This window comes from Buceros rhinoceros, unplaced genomic scaffold (genome assembly GCF_000710305.1).
Source record: "Buceros rhinoceros silvestris isolate BGI_N320 unplaced genomic scaffold, ASM71030v1 scaffold22162, whole genome shotgun sequence".
Lineage (NCBI taxonomy): Eukaryota > Metazoa > Chordata > Aves > Bucerotiformes > Bucerotidae > Buceros > Buceros rhinoceros.
The window spans coordinates 1,116-1,579 of record NW_010399755.1 but is presented as its reverse complement, the minus strand read 5'-3'; the positions used below and the strand labels follow the sequence as shown (position 1 = coordinate 1,579).

Here is a 464-nt window from a genome sequence, read left to right as displayed (position 1 = left end):
CGCAGGACCCGGTCGTCCCCCCGCCACCCCGGTTCCTCGCAGACGCCGCAGCGCCGGCGCTTCATGGCGTTCTCCTTGTCGTCCTCCTTCTCGTCTTTCTCGATCTGCTCCGAGAAGAAGGTGTCGAAGATGAGGTACACCAGCTTGGTGGTGGTGGCTTTGGTGGGCCCCTTCTCCTTGTTTGGCGCCGGACGGCTCGCCTGCGACCAAAGGGAGAGCGGTGAGAGGGGGGACCCCGCGCCTCCTACCGCTGCCAGCCACAGCCAAGGCACCCAGGGAGCAGAGGAACCCCCAGGGCACCCAACAGCCACCCTAAACAGGCACCCAGGAAGGCGCCATGGCTGGAAAGGGGTCCCAAAGGGACGCTACGGCAAGACCCCCCTCATGAGAGGGGTCTGCCCCATCCCGAGAGGGTTTCCACTCCCACCTCCCAGCGCTGCTCAAGCCGCTGAGCCCAAATCCTC

General features: G+C 65.9%; 1 protein-coding gene across 1 annotated transcript in view; it reads right to left on the bottom strand.

Moving 5' to 3' along the window:
* The window catches only part of DNMT1 (DNA (cytosine-5-)-methyltransferase 1), a gene marked incomplete at both ends in the record, with an annotated part of 2,507 nt that overhangs the window by 1,363 nt on the left and 680 nt on the right, over positions 1-464 (bottom strand). Inside the window, one exon of the mRNA XM_010131614.1 lies at positions 9-200. Coding sequence (XP_010129916.1) covers positions 9-200 — 192 coding nt within the window. The remainder of the gene's footprint in view (positions 1-8; positions 201-464) is intronic.